Here is an 18,059-nt window from a genome sequence, read left to right on the forward strand (position 1 = left end):
CCTAGAATTCTCTTTTGTGTATTTGATACCATGAAATGACACATGAAGAAATGTTTTTCACTTTACATACAAACAAAATCAGCGAGTAATGTGCTAAAATAAGGTTTAAATTATATTGTTCTGCCACCAAATAATCTATCATGAACATACTTACAGAACAGTTATACATGAGCTGTATTGATACCAGAAAACAGTCTTTATTTGGGCCTCTTAATAGCTTAATTGGCCTTAAGGATTGCTATTCTCACAAGCCCTTTTGAGCCAGTGAAATCCCCAGGCATGTGCTCTTGAATTGAGGGATCTCCCTTAAGAAAACATTCATGGTACTTGAGTGCTGATCTCTAGTTTAAGAAACTGAAGGTATCAGTCGCAGCATAACTGAGATATAGAATAAATACATTTATATGTTTCTCCATCTGTAAAGAGTGCATGTTTATATTCCCTGTAAAAGGGGTTTTACTTACAGCTCTGCACGTATCTGCTGAAATGTTTTGTGAGCTCCGTGCATGTAACATTGTATGTCCATTTCTTCTGTAATTCAAGTATCCATTCCAATTCTATTTCTGTAGTATTTTTCATAACCACCTGGCATATATTGACACTGGAGCCCTTAGGTATCTAACCAGTGCCTGGCCAAACATATATGCAAATTGCTTTCTACTGGTTGTCAGACAAAACAGTTCAACCAAGTGTTTTGGGAGTAATGGACATAAGCACCACATCATATTGTCAACATCTCCAATTGCATTTGTAGCATTAATATTCCATTTTAGGTGAATTGTTTCCATTCACCCGGTCACTAAATTAAATATATGCCTTGTCAAGTAGCAGGTTGCAGATAGCATTTCATAATAGGAACAATTGAGTAAATGGTTCTATTATGAATAGCCAATTTCAGATCTCATATTAAAATTAAACAGAAAGGTGGACATCATTCATTGAACAATCATGTGGTTCCCAGCTATAGTGGACATACATATTCCAGCATGTACTCTCAGCCATAGGGCCTTATGTAGAGATATATACAGAGATGTTTATGCACATCTCCGATGGGTTTAGATCTGAGTGTGTGCACAGAAGGCGCACTGCACATGTGCAGATCTGAGGCTGCGATGTCACTCGCAGTGCCCCAAACGCCGCAGCATGAATGACATGCTATTGGCATTTGGTGGCGATCACACAGAGCGTCCCAGAAGACGGGGATGTGATTGCCTCGTTTTCTGGGCGATGCTGAAGCCATTGGCTGCACCCTTGGATGCAGCTTCACAAGCCCTGGCAGCGTGATTTTCCTGGACATCCTGAGTAACCTGAGGGTTACTCAGATGTCTGATGATCACGCAGTAAATCCGATGCTGCATCCTCGGATACAGCATCGAATCAGAGAAGCCGGCAGTGTGCATCTTTTGCTTATAGACTGCAGTGTATCCCACTTGGTTCTCATCCTAACATCAAATCACTCTCAGTGTTAGTTTCTCTGGATCCATATTCTATCTTTTTCATTTGGAGTACCACATGTCCTCTACTCTTCTCTATCAATATCACATCTCTGGGAAAAGTAATATGCTCCTATGGATTTCAGTGTCATCTTTATGAGGATTTTACCCAAATATATATATATCTTCCTTGGATCTCTTACTGTCTCTGTTGGCCAGCATAATTTAATGTTTTTCTGTTATCTCATTTTGGATGTCTTCTCACCATTTCTACATTAATCTTTCAAAAAACTGAGCTAATAATATTCCCCATATGGAACAAGGAAAAGCCACAAACAAACTTCCATCAGTAATGCACCTTTAATTGAACATTCCTTGTGCTCTTTTTTGTTCAGTGGTAGCACCCTCAACTATATGTATTACTAGATTTGATTATAATAGGGGTATATTTGCTAAGCAGTGGCTTTTACATGCCGCTGCTTCTTGGCGAATTTGACCATGAAATTTAAAAGGGAACTAATACCAAAAGGAAAACTAGTCAAAACACAGCATAAATAATATACCCCTAAGAGTGAGGTGGTCACTTTGAGTTATAAATTATTGTTATTGGGTTTGGTCTTCCATTATTTTGGTCTTTGCTAATAATATTCCCACCAGCCCACAATAACTACTGATCTGACATCTCTATTTCAAAGGGAAACAATAATTATTTAAATAAAGCAATCATTCTGATATTTTTCTTTTCAGTATTTTTTTTGTATATTTAATTGATTTTATTGAATCTGGAACAGAAATGACCTATCTAATACCCATATTCTGTCCACAACACAGCAATGTCAATCTTCAGGATACAATCTACCCAAATCCTGTTATTTTCATGTAAGAAATATTTCCGGAATGTGCCCTTATCTTACAGAAGACACTTCAGAAATGTTACTTTTATTTATCTCTGAAATGACTGTTACAATGTATTTGTTATATAATATAAATAGGGGAGTGGCCATGCCACATTTGGGGCTTAGGGCCTGATTTAGAGACGGACGCTCTTTAAGAGCGCTCGCTCTGAATCAGGGCGGTTTTTTTTTGTTGCGGACCCCTGGCCGCCCACTAAGCTGTGGGTGACCACCCACAGCTTTTGCAAGCAGACAGGTGATTGTCGTGATGGTCTCGACCATCGCGACCATCGGGGCTTGCAACGAGACCCTTGTGGTAGGGTCTCGTCCGTCGCAAGCCCCAGAGAGCTTCCTGCTGTAACAGTGCAGGAAGCTCTCCACTGACATCACTGGTGATGTCAGTGGTGCCTCCCACAAACGGCAGGCGTTCCTTCGGGAACGCCTCCGTTTGTGTAGCCACCTCCCCTACCCGCCTACAAAACGGGGCGAGCTGTCGATCAACATCGACAGCCGCCCCTTTTGTAGTGAGTCCCGGAGCGAGAGAATTTCTCTCTCGCTCCGGGGCTTGCACATGCGCGCGCCGCGCGTCCGCAGTACCCCACCATCGACCCGGTTGCGAGCGCTATGCGCTTGCGAGCGGGTCTGAATCAGGCCCTTAGCCTATCACTTGGGGGCATAAAGAGCACTTCCACTGCACACCCTGCACCCATTTAGATATGCCATTGTTGCTGCCCCACCCCTACAGCTTCTTACCTTGTGTGGGGTGAAGACAGGGAAGCATAGTCTTGGGAATGTGACATCATAGTACAGTGCCCCACTCCCAGACCATTCCAGACCATTTCCAACTGGCAGATTTACAGGTAAGAAGTTTCCAGCTGTCGTCCCTCCATGCCACTGGCCTGTGCATTACGTGGGGATTACAAAATGACTGCAAGAGTTACGTCATCACATGCTCCATAAACCCGGACAACCTGTCGGACCACCTGGCTTCATCTAGTGGCAACATCCTTAATATATAGGAATAAGCTTAAAAATGAAACACTTGTCACCAGCAAAAACAATTATTTTCTCTAACAATAGGGAATTTTTTTTACTCCTCAATATATTGGCTCCTTAGGAAGATTTAAACCAAACAGATTGGCATTGGTGAACAAGTTCTACCCCATAAGGTTTGGTTGCGTCTCAAGAATCCTCCAGCTCCAAGGGTAGCATGTGCATCAGATTTACACCAGATGAAATTAGTAGTAAACAGTGGCGGCTCCAGAGGTGGGGATGCAGCGCAGACCAAAATTCTAATAGGGGAGCCACACCAACTGCAAGTGAGTCTCGGCCGGCGTTGTTTGGCAGCATTTGGGGTGGCAGTTGGTGTGGCTCCCTTATTTGAATTTTGAACTGTGCCGCAGCCCCACCTCAAGAGCCGCCACTGGCTGTATATGTGCCAGGTTGACGCCATGAGATGTGGCTTGGCAATGTTAGTAGTGAATGCTGAAGTTACAGTATAAAACTTGTAAACAACATAGTACTTTAATGGAGTTTCATTTATATAAGACAGCCCATCTGTGCCTGCACAGGGTTATTTATAAATACCAATGTTGCATTTGCCATGTAAAATCCAATTAAATTCAGAAACAAAGCTAAATTAACTATGCTAATTACTGTAGGTTCAAATAAATACACATACGTTAGCATCACCTTTAAAAATCAAATTGGAATCTGATTTCCTGCCTCAGACAGAAAGCAACTGTAAATGAAATAATGTGGGTAGACCTCAGTAGCCATATTTATATATTATTATCATTATCCTCTATGCATTTTGCACCAGGGGTCGAGCACCCACAAAAAATCTGTCCCCCTGTTAGGCATATACTGTATACGTATATATGCCTGTGTCATGATCTGTATAAAGTGCATTTGCTTGAACACGCCCTTGCTGTACTAAGCCTGCATTTGCACGACCCTCTCCCCACCCTATCCTTCTCTCTAAGCATATGGAGTTATAAGCACCCAGATCTGCATATGGATTATTATGCCCAACTCTACATAGGCCAAATGACTTTCTGCTGTGAATAACAATAGCTGAAAAATCACCAGTCTGACACAATTTTTAGAATTGAACACATGACAGCTTACGAGGCCAGGAAATCTGCCCCCTTTGGTGGGCGTGCCGGGGGCGTGGCTGCCAGACGGAGGCGTTCCCATGGGAACGCCTACCGTCTGGGTCCGGCCCCACTGACATCACTAGTGATGCCAGTGGGAGTGATTTTGGCTCTGATAGAGCCAAAATCACTCCAGGGCTTGCGGCAACGAGACCCTACCGCAGGGTCTCATCGCAAGCCCGATGGTCGCGATGGTCTTGACCATCGCGACCATCATCATGGACGCTCGCATAAGCTGTGGGTGGTAACCCACAGCTATGCGAGCGTCCAAGAGGCCGCTCCAATTTTAGGTAGCCCGGCCCTGATTGAGAGCGAGCGCTCTGGTCAGAGCGTCCGGCTCTGAATCAGGCCCTCTGAATTGCAAGTGAAACAGAAGAAGCACAATGAAGCACAATGAATGTTTAAGTAACACACTAGCATAGGATCGTGCTAAACCAGAACAACGCACATCGGTCTGCTTGTGTGGTAGTAGCTCACCAACGATCTACGATGTCGAGCTTAGATACATGAGTACAGATAGTTATATAGTGAATGACGCTTGATACAGCTGTCAGAAAACTCTTGTCAGCGTTCCTGCAATCATCATAGTACGCTTCTAGAATATATGTAAAGTTGTGGCCACCAGATAGTGGGCTGCAATTCTGTAGACTTTGTTATTAATCACGCCATATGAGGGCAGAATCTGTACACTTGGTTACTAAGAAGACCAAAAGGTTTCTTTTTTTCATTCTGCCATTGAAGTTTTCCATTATTGTTTCAACAAGCCTATGAAATATTAGCAATTTGAACAAGTCTGTTTCTCAATTTCTTATGCAAGTCATACATCTAAGCGTCAATTCCCTATTACCAATCCTCTGCCAATTGGCGAACTCTAATGATGACTAATTTATCGGGGGATCGGCAAAATACAACATGTTAAAAATGATTCTGATAATTTTTTGGTTGGAATCTGAGATTGTCCAACATGTTGGATTTTGCCGATCACCTGACCTAGGCAATACCGAACGTAGGCAAAATGGGGAAGTGCCCCAATTAATTACTGATATATGTACCCCATTAGTCACACCAGTCATTTGTTTTTCACTTATATGTATCTATATCAACCCCCCCTTAAAAAAAATGCCTCTTGAAAGATACACATTATCATAGGTGCATCAAAGTGTTTGTAGGCTCAACAAATTAATGCCAATTCAAAGATCAGAGAAGAAATAGACTCATAAGGATTTAAAAACATAAAGATATAGGGCAGAAAGTAAAAGAAAAGACAAGTAATGATTGGAGAGGAGAAATGTTGCAAAGAGGAGTGTAGACTGAACAACATTCAAAATGTAAAACTAAAATGTAATACTAAAGTATGTTTTATTTAAATATAATTATAAAACAAACACAGGCACACTACTAAACGTATACAGCCATGTGCCACTTCAATTTATCTGATACAATAAGCTTTAGGTCCAGATTTCACATCAGGGACTAGAAGCAGAGCAGAGTCATTGCCGTATCCCATAGCAACATTTGTGAGAGTGATTAGTAGGATCTTTACTCTCAGAGGAGTGGAATTAGGGCCTCTGCTGAGCATTCGATATCGGCTACGCTGGTGTCACATGGTGTCCATTTGTGCCCCCGCTGGCCACCTGCGGCATCCCCAAGTTTCGAAGTCACTTATCTGAAATGCGGCTAGTGTCTTCCTCTTGGTGGTTCTCGCCATTCTGGACTATGGCACAGCATTCTTGGACAGTGTCACATGATCTGCTTTTCCGAACACATGTTCTGCCCAGCCTATCAGTGCCTAGGGCCCTGTATTTAAACTAGAGATGAGCAGTTCAAATTTGACTTGGTTCATTCCGCCAACAAGTTCAGATCTGAAATCGAGGCAAGATGTCATCTTTCATGGACATTTTGGATTTCCATATGGCGGAGAGGTGTCACTGTGCCTCGATTTCAGATCCTCTCTAATTTAAACCAGGAAGTAGTGGCAGTATATTGCCAGTTCAACTATTCTCATAGAGGATGTAGTACCCAGGCACCTGGTTTGGTATTGCTTCCAGCATTCTGTTACAGCATATTATGGCAACCTGCTACAGCTATGGGCTATCCTGCTGGAATCCGTATGTATGACCGCCAGACGTGAGGCCGGTAGTTGAAATCCCGATGCCGGCAGCCCGATAGGTGAAGATCCTAACAAGGCTATCTCTACCCCTTCCCCCCCTGCCCCTCCCTTAGGGGTGCCTAACCCTAACCTACCCCCCTAGTGCCTAACCCTAACCTCCCCCAGGGGTGCCTAAACCTCTCCCCGCACCCTAAACCTAACCCTCCCGGAGGGGTGCCTAACCCTAACCCCCCCATCCCCTAGCCTAACCCTAACCCATCCCCTAGCCTAACCCTAACCCTCAATGGGTCAATTCATGGGTGGGTGCCTAACCCTAAGTCCCCCCGGGAGTCCTTAATCCTAATACCCCCTACAGCGGCTAAGAGGTCCCGACAGCCGGCTTACCTACGTTCGGTATGCCGGGCGTCGGGAATTCGGCGGGTGGATAATAATAGGAATCCTGCTAGCCTGCATCTGGTCTCATTATCTTTCCTTCAGACTTCCTCTGCAGCATTAGTCTCCTACTAGCACTACCAGTGGCCTACATGAAGAGTAGCATTATTAGACAATCCAGCTTCACTAACATTCCAGCACATGCATCTAGCCCAAAGGGTCATGGCCTGAATCACCAACCTACTACTGCTGTGATACAAAAGTGCTGCCGATTCCACGCACGCTCATAAGTGGCCCTCACTCAGGAGTCTTGGCAGGGTGACCTGGCATTGCTAGGCTGCCATTCTCTCCCCGCCCCTTAGAGTCCCTGCTAGTGGCAGTAGTTCACTGTCGGGAATAGAGAGTCTGTAATTGCCCCACAGCCACTTTAAATTCTATCTTGTTAATTTGCTATCACTTAGGTAATAAAGAAAACTGAGAATTTATGTCCATGCAACCACATTGCTGACATTTTGGTACATAAATTTGTACTTTTGAAAATATCTACAAAATCAATCTGTGCAGCTCAGCTTTACAGTGATGCCCTAAAAAAGTGTAATAAATCTGTTCAACATGTTTCTGTGTGGCTAAAGATAAAACATTGAAAGTCCATATGTCATTCATATTTTTTTTTCTTTATGCAGACTTGGACTGAGACAATTACTTTCCCAAATAAGGTTAGTATATGACATTACCTAGTAACTAAAATATGTATGCTCTGTCACCCAATATGGCATATGGCAGGGTTTCTTCATCTGTGTTATACGCTCCCCTAGGCACATTCAGGGGGTAAGTCAGCCTGCAAGACTGACTCTGGAAATTAAAATATGAGTCATGGAATATTATAAATATTTTAAGATATAAGGGCCTCATTAATAGTTCTCTAAATAAATTATCACAGTTTAGGATGATAATTCTGATAAACCGATGTTTGCTAAATTGAAATGTTTGCTGGTTAGCAATACAAAAAGGTTATGAAATCCAAGCACAGAAGCAATTCTACCCAAAAGGCACATTTGGTGTATTTTTACACCGTGTACTCCATATTGCCATGTGAACTATATCCTTGCATTACAAGTCATATTTTATAAGTAATAACATACTAATACACATATCTAATAACATATTATACCATACTGTGACATAATAATAACATAGTGTAGTTTTAACATTCTGTAGATATTAGAAAGTTTTTTCAATCATAATATATTAGTATGATGCAAGTGAAATGAGCTGCCATAATTGATAGATCCATAGGAATGAATAGACCAGCGCCAGTGACTGCCAAAATTGTAATGACAAATTGCAAAATACTTGCATTTACCAGACAATTGATGACCTTTTGCTAAGTATTTCTGACATGGAATTATTCTTTTCACTTTACAAGGAGAAGCGTACAATACAGACTTATACAAATCACTTGGAAGCCAAATGAAACCCCAAACTCTTGTAAATTTGTCATTAAGTAGAAGGGGGTCTGATGCACACTTGCCTACACTCGATTTTTTGGGTATCCCCCCGCACCCCCAGAACTGTAGGCAGATCTTTCGCATCCTGCCCACCAGGATGGGGAGATTTAATGGTGAATTTGCGGGTCCGCAAGGAGGGGGCAGGGCTAAACGTCACAATCTGCATAATTTAGCCCCTCCCCTTCTCGCTGACTTTCCTGGGAAATGGGGTGGGGCCTAATTACATTGACAGTCCGGCCTCGTCCCCCGAACTGGCCTGCAGCAGCAGGTCTCTGGGCTGCTCCCAGAATGGATTTACTCAAAGTCGGTAAGTATGGTCTGATGCCGAGTATGACAGAATCGGGAGTATGTGTTCCCATATGGTAGTGGATAGATCCCCTTCCGTAGATGTACCCTGACATCATCAGTTACTGTCCAATGTATTTCCTTACCAACCACGTGGACATAGAGGGGGAATATAAACTGTGCCCAAAGCGTGGCGAGCGAAGTGAGCCCACAAGGGGCCAAGTTTCTCCTTTTGGTGGACTTTATGGGCATGGAACCGCACTTTCGCCCTCACTCACACCACTTCCAGGTACATCTATTGAGGGGGATCTATACACTACCGATGTTGGGAGAGTATAGTACTACAACATTTAGCTATGTTTTTTTTTAGTTCTAGTGCAGTTTAAAAAAAAATCATGCAAACATCTGATTGGTTGTTATGAGTTTTCAAGGAAAAAGTTTGCAGACTTTTATATATGTATATGTGCATTTATGACCCTGTGATCCTGCGAATTTCAAGTGCATCATCAGTTACGACTGAAAGTTCAGAAAGGTAGGCACGCTCTATGCAGTGTTGGATGCAAGTGTGACTATTAAATTCCAGGCAGATTGCTGCACCATAGGTTGCTGCAAGTGCAGCCTGAACCAAACATTAGGAGGCAAGTGCACTACAAAGATGTGTACAACTCTGTGTACTGGCAAATATACACATATGGGAACGGTAGTGTATAGATCCCCTTCAACAGATGTATCTGGAAGTGACATGAGTGAGAGCGGAGATGCGGTTAAAGTCCACCACCTTCTTACATCCTGTCCACTTCTGCAAATAAGTGGTATAGGGCCTCGATGATGTTATTAGCAGGGAATTGCGCAATCACGGCCCCGAAGAGTGCAGGATTTTGCAGCAGAGGCAGGGCTGTGAATATGTGAGTAACAATACTACGCCTCTCACAGTTACCCCTGGTACCTCCCCCTCCAGGATCTCCTGGAGTGGAATCCCACAAAGTGCGAATATGCAACTAAATACTGAAGGGGATCTAGATCCCCTTCAGTAGATGTACCTGGAATTGATGTGGAGGGAGGGCGGAAGTGCGGTTCCATGCCCAGAAAGGCCACAAAAATAAGAAATTTGTCCCCTCGCGGGCTCGCTTCACTCGCTACAGGTTTATTCCCCTTCTATGTCCACGTGGTTAGTAGGGAATGACATTGCACAGTAAATGATGACGTCAGGGTACAAATACTGAAGGGGATCTATCCACACTTCCTATGCAATAGGTACCTTTGTTTGATCACTTCAAGCACTACAGAAGCTCTTCAGCTGCCTCCTGTTTGTGATTTCCATATTTTGACCAAATGTGTAGTTTATTCATTGGCATAAAATACAATAAAGAAAGACAAAGATGAAACTCACTGTTACCACTATAGGATTTCTTAATTTTGGCTTTTGATCTTTACAATATTTCTGTAACTAGTGAGCTTTCTAACTGCAAGTGCAATTTGTACACTCCCCTTGTTATATTCTGTGGCAGCTTTAAGCTGTTTATATTATTAGAACGCTGGCTTTGTGTATGTCTTTTATTTGTCCTCTAGTCTAGTGATCCTCATGATCCTTGTGTAACTGGTAAATAATATCAAGCTATACATATCTTTTTTTTTTACATTTCAATGTGCTCTAAAGCAGAAATGCAAAATGTATGTGATCTTCTACAAAAAAATGTTTACATTCATTAAACAAAAGAACAGTGTTTTATTATGCATAGTAGCTTGTATAGAATAGATGTTCAGAGTTATTGTGTGAGGGTCTCTATCCTGGGTTTGGTGGTGGGTCCTAAACAAATTATGTCAACAGGGGTCATTGGGAAAGTGATTAAAACCAGCCGATTGTGTTATCTGGAAAAAAAAAATTTACTTGAAGTCCAGATTTAAAAATGATTATCTTTTATCCTATTTAATATATATTTTAGTCTGGCACAGTAATTATCTTTGTTACTTCACAGTACTGGGGCCCTAGGCTTGCTTCTGCGCAGGATGCTGTCTGTGTGGAGAGCTCTCATACCAATAAAACATACTAGTGCTGTGTAATACACTGGTGTTACAATATTAAAATACATGTTGATAACAATAGGAGAGTTGCATACTATTTAGTAAGGACATTTCTACACCCTGGCACTGATGGGTCAATTCAATTAGGAGCGAATTTGCAAAAGCAAGTTTGTTTCATTAAACTCACATACTTTGCATCAATGAGTGCACCCAAGAAATGCAATATTCAATTAGAAATGCCAATTTGTGATACTCACGGCGAGGCTGCGCAACTGTCTACAAAAAGCGACCTGGGGGAAGTGCATGAAAACGTGAGTAAAACCTTCAAACACTTGGCAACTGCGATAACAGGACTATAGAGAAGGCTGCTTGTGAGCATAAGGAAAGTACTAGTGTGAAATGGCTGATTTTTGCACTCTTTTATTAATGGTGGAAATATAATAGCAAGTAAATTAAAGTCTTACCAGCATTTTGGGGTACAGGAGATGCCTGTATAGTAAGTTTTTAGTGGTTTTTTTTTACAAGTTTGTAAAAAGTTGGAATAAACACTTTTAACTCTCATCTGCAAGTTCAAAAACCCCGCACTCATGAATGTAACACCTCCACATACCTGTTCTACATCATTTACACCTCCACATACCTGTTCTACTTCATTTACACCTCCACATACCTGTTCTACATCATTTACACCTCCACATACCTGTTCTACTTCATGGACACCTTCACATACCTGTTCTACATCATTTACACCTCCACATACATGTCCCACATCATTTACACCTCCACATTCCTGTTCTACATCATTTACACCTTCACATACATGTCTCCATCATTTACACCTCCACATACCTGTCTCCATCATTTCCAACTCCACATACCTGTTCTACATCATTTACACATCCACATACCTGTCCCACATTATTTACACCTCCACATACCTGTTCTACATCATTTACACCTCCACATACCTGTCCCACATCATTTACACCTCCACATACCTGTTCTACATAATTTACACCTCTACATACCTGTTCTACATCATTTACACCTCCACATATCTATTCCACATCATTTACACCTCCACATACCTGTACCACATCATTTACACCTCCACATACCTGTCCCCCATCATTTACACCTCCACATATCTATTCCACATCATTTACACCTCCACATACCTGTCCCACATCATTTACACCTCCACATACCTGTCCCCCATCATTTACACCTCCACATATCTATTCCACATCATTTACACCATCACATACTGTCCTACATCATTTACACCTCCACATACCTGTCCCACATCATTTACACCTCCACATACCTGACCCACATCATTTATACCATCACATACGGTCCTACATCATTTACACCTCCACATACCTGTCCCACATAATTTACACCTCCACATACCTGTTCTACTTCATTTACACCTCCACATATCTGTTTTACATCATTTACACCTCCACATACCTATCCCACATCATTTACACCTCCACATACCTGTTCTACATAATTTACACCTCCACATATCTATCCCACATCATTTACACCTCCACATACCTGTCCCACATCATTTACACCTCCACATACCTGTCCCACATCATTTACACCTGTACATACCTGCCCTACATAGTTTACACCTCTACATATCTATCCCACATCATTTACACCTCCACATATCTGTCCCACATCATTTACACCTCCACATACCTGTCACACATCATTTACACCTCCACATACCTATCCCACATAATTTACACCACCACATACCTGTCCCACATCATTTACACCATCACATACTGTCCTACATCATTTACACCTCCACATACCTGTTCTACATCATTGACACCTCCACATACCTGTCCTACATCATTTATACCTCCACACACCTGCCCCACATAATTTACACCTCCACACACCTGCCCCACATAATTTACACCTCCACATACCTGCCCCACATCATTTACACCTCCACATTGTGTCCCACATCATTTACACCTCCACATCCTGTCCCACATCATTTACACCTCCACATACCTGCCCCACATAATTTACACCTCTACATACCTGCCCCACATCATTTATACCTCCACATACCTGTTCTACATCATTTACACCTCCACATACCTATCCCACATAATTTACACCTCCATATACATGCCCCACATAATTTACACCTCTGCAAACCTGCCCCACACCATTTACACCTCTACATACCTGTCCCACATCAGTTATACCATCACATACTGTCCTACATAATTTACACCTCTACATACCTGTCCATAACATTTACACCTCCACTTACCTGTTCCACATAATTTACATCTTCACATACCTGTCCCACGTTATTTGCACCTCCCCATACCTATCTCACATCATTTACACCTCCACATACCTGTCCCACATCATTTACACCTACACATACCTGTCCCACATTATTTACACCTCCACATACCTATCTCACATAATTTACACCTCCACATACCTGTCCCACATCATTTACACCTCCACATACCTGCCCCACATCATTTACACCTCCACATACCTGTCCTACATCATTTACACCTCCACATACCTATCTCACATCATTTACACCTCCTCATACCTGTCTCACATCATTTACACCTCCACATACCTGTCCCACATTATTTACATCTCCCCATACCTATCTCACATCATTTACACCTCCTCATACCTGTTCCCCATCATTTACACCTCCACATACCTGTTCATATCATTTACACCTCCACATACCTGTCCCCCATCATTTACACCTCCACATACCTGTCCCACATCATTTACACCTCCACATACCTATCTCACATCATTTACACCTCCTCATACCTGTCCCACATCATTTACACCACCACATACCTGTCCTACATAATTTACACCTCCACATACCTGTCCCACATCATTTACACCTCCACATACCTGTCCCACATTACTTACACCTCCACATACCTATCTCACATCATTTACACCTCCACATACCTGTCCCACATCATTTACACCTCCACATACCTGCCCCACATCATTTACACCTCCACATACCTGTCCTACATAATTTACACCTCCACATACCTATCTCACATCATTTACACCTCCTCCTACCTGTCTCACATCATTTACACCTCCACATACCTGTCCCACCTTATTTACACCTCCCCATACCTATCTCACATCATTTACACCTCCTCATACCTGTTCCCCATCATTTACACCTCCACATACCTGTTCATATAATTTACATCTCCACATACTTGTCCCCCATCATTTACACCTCCACATACCTATCTCACATAATTTACACCTCCACATACCTGTCCCACATCATTTACACCTCCACATACCTGCCCCACATCATTTACACCTCCACATACCTGTCCTACATCATTTACACCTCCACATACCTATCTCACATCATTTACACCTCCTCATACCTGTCTCACATCATTTACACCTCCACATACCTGTCCCACATAATTTACATCTCCCCATACCTATCTCACATCATTTACACCTCCACATACCTGTTCCCCATCATTTACACCTCCACATACCTGTTCATATCATTTACACCTCCACATACCTGTCCCCCATCATTTACACCTCCACATACCTGTCCCACATCATTTACACCTCCACATACCTATCTCACATCATTTACACCTCATACCTGTCCCACATCATTTACACCTCCACATACCTGTCCTACATAATTTACACCTCCACATACCTGTCCCACATCATTTACACCTCCACATACCTGTCCCACATTATTTACACCTCCACATACCTATCTCACATCATTTACACCTCCACATACCTGTCCCACATCATTTACACCTCCACATACCTGCCCCACATCATTTACACCTCCACATACCTGTCCTACATAATTTACACCTCCACTTACCTATCTCACATCATTTACACCTCCTCATACCTATCTCACATCATTTACACCTCCACATACCTGTTCCACATTATTTACACCTCCCCATACCTATCTCACATCATTTACACCTCCTCATACCTGTTCCCCATCATTTACACCTCCACATACCTGTTCATATCATTTACATCTCCACATACCTGTCCCCCATCATTTACACCTCCACATACCTATCTCACATGATTTACACCTCCTCATACCTGTCTCGCATCATTTACACCTCCACATACCTGTCCCACATTATTTACACCTCCCCATACCTATCTCACATCATGTACACCTCCTCATACCTGTTCCCCATCATTTACACCTCCACATACCTGTTCATATCATTTACATCTCCACATACCTGTCCCCCATCATTTACACCTTCACATACCTGTCCCACATCATTTACACCTCCACATACCTATCTCACATCATTTACACCTCCTCATACCTGTCCCACATCATTTACACCTCCACATACCTGTCCCACATCATTTACACCTCCACATACCTGTCCCACGTTATTTTCACCTCCCCATACCTTTACTACATAATTTACACCTCTACATACCTGTCCCACTTCATTTACACCTCCCCATACCTATCTCACATCATTTTCACCTCCTCATACCTGTCCCACATCATTTAACTCATTAGTGAGAGTTTTAGAGAAATTCCCCTGAAAACTAACGTGTCTTTATTGGCCACAGTATGCTATTTAAACTCATCCTTGTAATCATTCATTGGGAAGGGTGTACTAGAAATTCTGTACTGTGTCCCGATATTTGTATCTTTAAAATTAAGAATTTTCCTAGCTTTTCATCTGCTCAGGGGTGTGCGAACAAAAAAACATGAATTTCCTCTGAAAAAATCAGTGCGAGTTTGGAATTGAATTGCAAATGTAGTTGTGAGAATGGCTCGCAGGACCCAACTCGCACCTAACTGAATTGACCACTAAGTGTCTGGGTGATATATTTACCACACCGTACCTTAGTCTTTTTCATTTAAACTTTTTATTATTATTATTTTTATTATTATTATTATTATTTTCTTTTTCAATTGATATATAGGAACATATTTGTGTTAGTTAAGCAGTGGTGTGATGTCCACCTCAGTGTTGCTGTATTATAAAAACTAAAAGAGCTGTCCACATTATTAGTGTTAAAGTGTCATGTTATACCATGTACATGTGCATGCAGGGCCGCTAACAAGGGGTACAGCCGGTACTGCTGTACTGGACTCAAGGGGTGCCCGCAGCCTGGTGATGATGGCACCTGTGAAGGGAGCAGTGTTGCTAGAATGTGCAGGAACATCATTACTCACCTGTGCTTTGTGGGGCCGTCAAGTTCAGTCAAGTTCTGGAGAACATTAATCTTACTTGGAGGCTTTGTTATAAAACAGCCAGTTTGTCTTAATCTTACACCTGTGGACTTCCCATATTGATTCTTTCTCTAATTGTACTGTCATGTAAAAATTAATTTACTTTGTAGTATTTTTATTTGCTCTAACAGTAAAAAGAGTATAGGATACCTAATATTAACATGATAATGTCCCTCACCCACACACTGGGTGACGTAATGAGTAATTGGTAAAAGCAAATTAAACCAGTTATCAATTTGGTCAAGATACTGACCAAATACTTGCTGGTAACAATAATGTGAGTGATTTGGGTTAGACTAGAAAAGTGTGGGGCACTCGGGAATCATTGCATTATGTCATAATAGTGCTTTTTGGCATATGTCCTGTCTTCTAAGTTTTTCCCCTTTTTTTCAACAGACAAAACCGAGATTACAGCGAGGCGGCAGCTCAGCGTCACTACATAACAGTCTTATGAGGAACAGTATCTTCCAGCTAATGATATACACACTCGATCCTCTTACTGAAGGTAATTCTACTTTATTTGTGCTGCTTATGGCAACTTTTTGTCGTGCTGTTAATTTGTGTCACATGTGTTTCTATTTTTAAACTGTATCGGTTTATGGGGCATATGTATCAAAACTTGATGTGAGATATACATCACCAACTAATCAGCTTCTGACTTACATTTTGCAGGCTGTGTTTAAGAAATGATAGTTTGTAGCAGATTGGTTGCTGATATATATTTCACAATTTTATCTCACATCAAGCTTTGATACATATGCCCCTATATGTGTAAAGTAAGAAAACACATTGAAAGCTCCTTCTGCGTGGGTTTTGCTCACTACATCACATTTCTTGCAAAGAATCACCTGATTACTGTTGGATTTAGCTTGGGCTGATGATACTACATAATGTAACAGTTTATATTTGTAATTACCCATGGTCAAGAGACAAGCTGAGACAAGGATGGCGAACTGCTTAATCGTGCTGTTGAAGTCCATCACACTGTAATTTATGCTTGTTTGCATTTTGCTATTTTTAAAAAGCATGAAATCCTAGATTTACTTTGTGGTATTTGGACATGACGGTATGTTTAAAAAAAAGTATCCCTATTTATAAAGACTGTAATTTGGCACAATAAAACGTAGTTTAAGCTGGCTGGCTACTGAAAGAACACTATTACATGATGTGGCAATTAAAAATAGCAACTATAATTTTTATCCTGTTTTGAAAAATAGTGTAACAAAATATTTCCAGTATTCCAGCTGTTACTGAGATACGTTTTAGAGAGTGCTGGGCAATGTGTAAGAGAGCAGCATAAACTGTGAGATACAGTAATGGAGATACAAACCAGACAGATGGTGATGCATCATAAGTGACTTTGGGGGAGATTTATCAAGCATTGGAGAGCGATAAAGCAAAGAGAGATAAAGTACCAATCAGCTCCCAACTGTTGTTTTATAGGCTGTATTTGGAAAATGACAGGTAGATGCTGATTGGTTGGTATTATAATCTCTCTCCAATGCTTGATACATCTCCCCCATAGTTCAGATGCCTGAAGGAACATTATAACCCCTTACAAGTCACACTACTCAATCAGTGCTGACACTACCACTAGGTAAACCCAAGTAGTCGTCTATTGCGCCAGGGATTAGGGAACACTTACAATGATGACTGAGGGGTCTATTTACTAAGCAGTGTTAGGAGACAGAGTGAAAAGTGATAAGGTGTCAGCCAATCAGCTCCTAACTGCCATGTCACATGCTGTGTTTGAAAAATGACTGTTGGGAGCTGATTGGCTGGCACCTTATCACTTTTCACTCTGTCTCCTAACACTGATTAGTAAATAGACCCCTGAGTGACAAAGTCACTCATTCATTGTCTTCATATTCACGGTATTGCCACACACAGAGTGGAGGCCGCTATCATGGAGGTACGCATGCTCCTTCCCTGACCAAAAGCTTATAAG

The 18,059-nt window shown here is 41.8% G+C and overlaps 1 protein-coding gene across 3 annotated transcripts in view; it reads left to right on the forward strand.

Moving 5' to 3' along the window:
* The window catches only part of SLC24A2 (solute carrier family 24 member 2), a 244,196-nt gene that overhangs the window by 124,106 nt on the left and 102,031 nt on the right, over positions 1–18,059 (forward strand). For 2 of the 3 annotated variants that reach the window (XM_088459587.1, XM_088459589.1), the window contains exons 4-5: positions 7,648–7,680; positions 16,508–16,616. In XM_088459587.1, coding sequence (XP_088315713.1) covers positions 7,648–7,680; positions 16,508–16,616 — 142 coding nt within the window. The remainder of the gene's footprint in view (positions 1–7,647; positions 7,681–16,507; positions 16,617–18,059) is intronic. The other variant, XM_088459588.1, reaches the window with a different exon arrangement.

Source organism: Taudactylus pleione, unplaced genomic scaffold, assembly GCF_031769625.1.
Source record: "Taudactylus pleione unplaced genomic scaffold, aTauple2 ptg000915l, whole genome shotgun sequence".
NCBI lineage: Eukaryota > Metazoa > Chordata > Amphibia > Anura > Myobatrachidae > Taudactylus > Taudactylus pleione.